Source organism: Octodon degus, unplaced genomic scaffold (assembly GCF_000260255.1).
Source record: "Octodon degus isolate 3935 unplaced genomic scaffold, OctDeg1.0 scaffold00149, whole genome shotgun sequence".
NCBI lineage: Eukaryota > Metazoa > Chordata > Mammalia > Rodentia > Octodontidae > Octodon > Octodon degus.
In genome coordinates this window covers 1,651,869-1,655,189 of record NW_004524725.1, presented here as the reverse complement: position 1 = coordinate 1,655,189, position 3,321 = coordinate 1,651,869, and the positions used below count along the sequence as shown (strand labels likewise).

At 43.9% G+C, this 3,321-nt stretch overlaps 1 protein-coding gene across 6 annotated transcripts in view; it reads right to left on the bottom strand.

Moving 5' to 3' along the window:
* The window catches only part of Drosha (drosha ribonuclease III), a 133,874-nt gene that overhangs the window by 112,715 nt on the left and 17,838 nt on the right, over positions 1-3,321 (bottom strand). For 5 of the 6 annotated variants that reach the window (XM_004642293.2, XM_023702367.1, XM_023702365.1 and 2 more), the window contains 2 exons: positions 2,070-2,180; positions 1,639-1,870 (listed from right to left, as the gene is read on the bottom strand). In XM_004642293.2, coding sequence (XP_004642350.1) covers positions 1,639-1,870; positions 2,070-2,180 — 343 coding nt within the window. The remainder of the gene's footprint in view (positions 1-1,638; positions 1,871-2,069; positions 2,181-3,321) is intronic. The other variant, XM_004642294.3, reaches the window with a different exon arrangement.

The following is a 3,321-nucleotide window of genomic DNA, read 5'->3' as shown; positions in this document are numbered from 1 at the left end:
ATACATACATACATACATAATACACATATTCATAAAACACACACTGGCTCCTTTGCTCAGGCACTGTTGGTGCCAGCAGCATCCCTAGCTGACAGCACCTCGCCAAGGAATTCCAGGAGGAACCACTGTCGCATGAGACGCACGCAGTGAAGTTCCAGCACCAGGACGTGCTCTGCACACAGCTTCGTCCTCACCGAAGCCACAGACCGCACTGCACTGCTCAACGCCTGCTCTAACTTACCACAAACAATACCACAGGTTTCTCAGATCCAAAGGCAAAGACACCTGCTTTGATGCTCCCTACAGACAGGGATCTGAACAGAACTACTGACCTTTCTGGACCTGGGAGTTTTCCACTTTCTGACCGTAACACAGCACTATGCACAGTACAAACAGTACTTCACATTTTGGATTCTGATCCTTTCCCAAGTCAGCAGCATGCACACAACACTCTCCTGCTCAAGCAGCAGCAGGCTGCAGCTGCAGCCAGCCGTGCCATGGCACAGGGTCGAGCCCCCGCCACTGTGTGGCCATGCTTAGTGGATACATGCGCTTGATAACTTCAATGAGATATTCAACACTTTATTGCAAAATAGGCTTGTGTTGGAGCATTTTGCCTAAGGACTACAGAACATAAGCGTTCTAAATACATTTAAAGTGGAGTAGACGCAATTAAGATGCCTGGTAGTTAGGTATATTAATGTATGTAGGAACTACAATATTTTCAATGTATAATGGGCAATTGAGCTGTAACTCCAGTGCTTGTGTATTTTCAGGAAGTTCTGAACATGATAGCCCGCTCTTAGCTACCCTCATGCACTAAATCCAACCTCTCCAACTTCTTATGCCCCAATTCTGTACAGTCATCCCTTCATTCATTCAGTGCTTCAGTAAACATTTGTCTACTCTGTGACAAATAGCCTCATATCAATGGGATGCAGATTAATACCTACAAGGAAAAAAGGAAGAGATAGAGAAAGGAAAAATGACAAAACATAAAATGAAGACGAAAGGGAAGCAGGAATGTGGAGGGGGCTTGTGGGGGGCACTGAGCAAGAGCAGCGTCAGTTGCACAGCTCCGCTGGCCCCATCCCAGCAGCAGGTGCTCCAAGTCCTCCACACCCCAAAAGAGGGGACAGCGGCACTGTGTCAGATCAGCCAACGAGATGGGCAACTTCCCACATGGGTAACTGACTGATCAGAAACATGCTTAACATGATGAACTCAAGTTCCTCCTTATTTCCCGATTTGGGAGAAAAACACAGACACACTACGTGTGCACCACATATTGGATAAACTAGTTACAGGCAACAGCTTATGAAACTATCAAGACTATCTGTGTCATAAAAAATGCAGAACAGATCTTATACAACCTCCTGCACGCTTGGCCTGTGGCTTTTTAGCACAGCAATTTTCAACAGGGGAGATTCCCTCCAGGGAACACGTATCAATGTGTGCAGACACTTGGTTGTCCCCACAGGAGAGGGCCCACTGGCGCCTACCAGGGATAGCCCAGAGGTACTGCTCGACATCCTCCAGTCACAGGGCAGCGCCAACAGAGAATCCTCTGGCACAAAGTGCTGCTTGTGCCAGATGGCGAGACCCTGGGATCCAGCTCCTCTCCCGCCCCAGACCTACCACCTGATCCATGGGGTCGCTGGAGTAGTAATTCTCGGAATGGGTACAGCGAATCCACACGGGTTTAAGAAGCTCCTCATCTTCCTCCTCATTTTTGTCAGGCAGTGTTTCCTCTGGCTCTTTTTCCTTGATTGAAGTATAGTTCTTCTCTTTGCCCGAGCCCTGGCTATCACTCCATCGGTCTTTTTCCTCCTCCCAACGAGCTCTCTTCTTCTCCCTGCTTGGGGAGCGACTTCAAAAGGGAATAAAAAAGGTTTATTATTAAAAATGCTCTCCCACTATACAAACAATTTACAAAGGCCATGCCAATCCACCATATTTCTTTTTAGTAAGACAGTAATCCCCAAACAGCAGTCTAGTAGCATCAGAATCACCTGAAGTCTACTTGTTTAAAAATACAAATTCCCAGGCCCTACCCCAGATCTACTTACTGATTCACAATCTCCAGGGGTGGGGCCCAAGAATCTGTATTTTTAATAATCTCCCCAGGTAATTCTGGTGTACATCCAGCAGGCTCAGGAACAACTGGTAAACCATAACTCCTAGAAGAGAAAGATATTTGGGGAATATTTGGAAATCTCCATGTGTGGACAAAGTTAGCAATGAGAATACTAGTTTTGAATCTTCCACATCTGGCTTTGCCAGGAAAAAAAGAAAAACTAACTTCATAAAACATGGTCTCCTTTTGGCCACAACTTTCGCCTGAGGTCAGTTCTGACATCCCTAGCTAGTTCTTGGGAACTCCAGATGTGGGTATCACTATTTAGTGAACCAAATAAATGGCTAATTCTCATCCCTAGATATACCGATATTAATTAAGTGGAAAGGACAAAAAAAAAAAAGTATCTCCTTGAATTTCTGGGGCTTGAAAACTGCAAGAAAAAACAAATCACCTTATAGACACGCTTGGAGAGAAAAACTATAGGACAGATTTTTAATTGAAGCCCAGGATATTTAGGTAAACAAACAGATCATGAGAGAAGCGAGCGAGGAGGATAACTGGTCCATTAGCCTGGATGGCAGCCACCACAGCCCCACTAGCAACGTTACTACTGTCAAAGAGCACTTACAACAGGAAAAAGGCATAAATAATTACTTTCATCAGCTCTGCCAATAATTTCTAACATTAGAAAAAGCTATGGAGGGAAAGACCAGGAAGACTGCAGCCTCTCCAGGTCTCTCCCAGCCTCCTGCGACAAACACCGCGCATGTCCAGGCCACTTTATGGCTCCAGTAACTTCTCCTCTAGGTTTGCAGACATCTACTGTGACAGTCTGGAATCTCCTCTTTCCCCAAATTTTGGGATCTACATATGCGTGCATGTGTGTGTGTGCACGTGTATGTGTATGGGCACATGTGTGCACACAGGCATGTGCTTTTAGTGGGAGAAATTAGGAAGATCATTTATATCAATTATTTATAATTTTTGAATACATGTATTACAACATGAGTCACTTGTTTTGCTACCAAAAAAACTGTCGAAGTAAAATAGGCCCACTGCAGAAAAAAATAAAGCATAAACATAAATAAAAATCATCCAGAATACCACAGAAAAACTGTATTTCACAAATATTTTATGTATATGTACATATATGTATACAATCACATATACACATTCTTTAACTCTATAGTCTACCTTATTTATCAAAAACACTTCTCTATTTCAATACATCAGTGTATGAA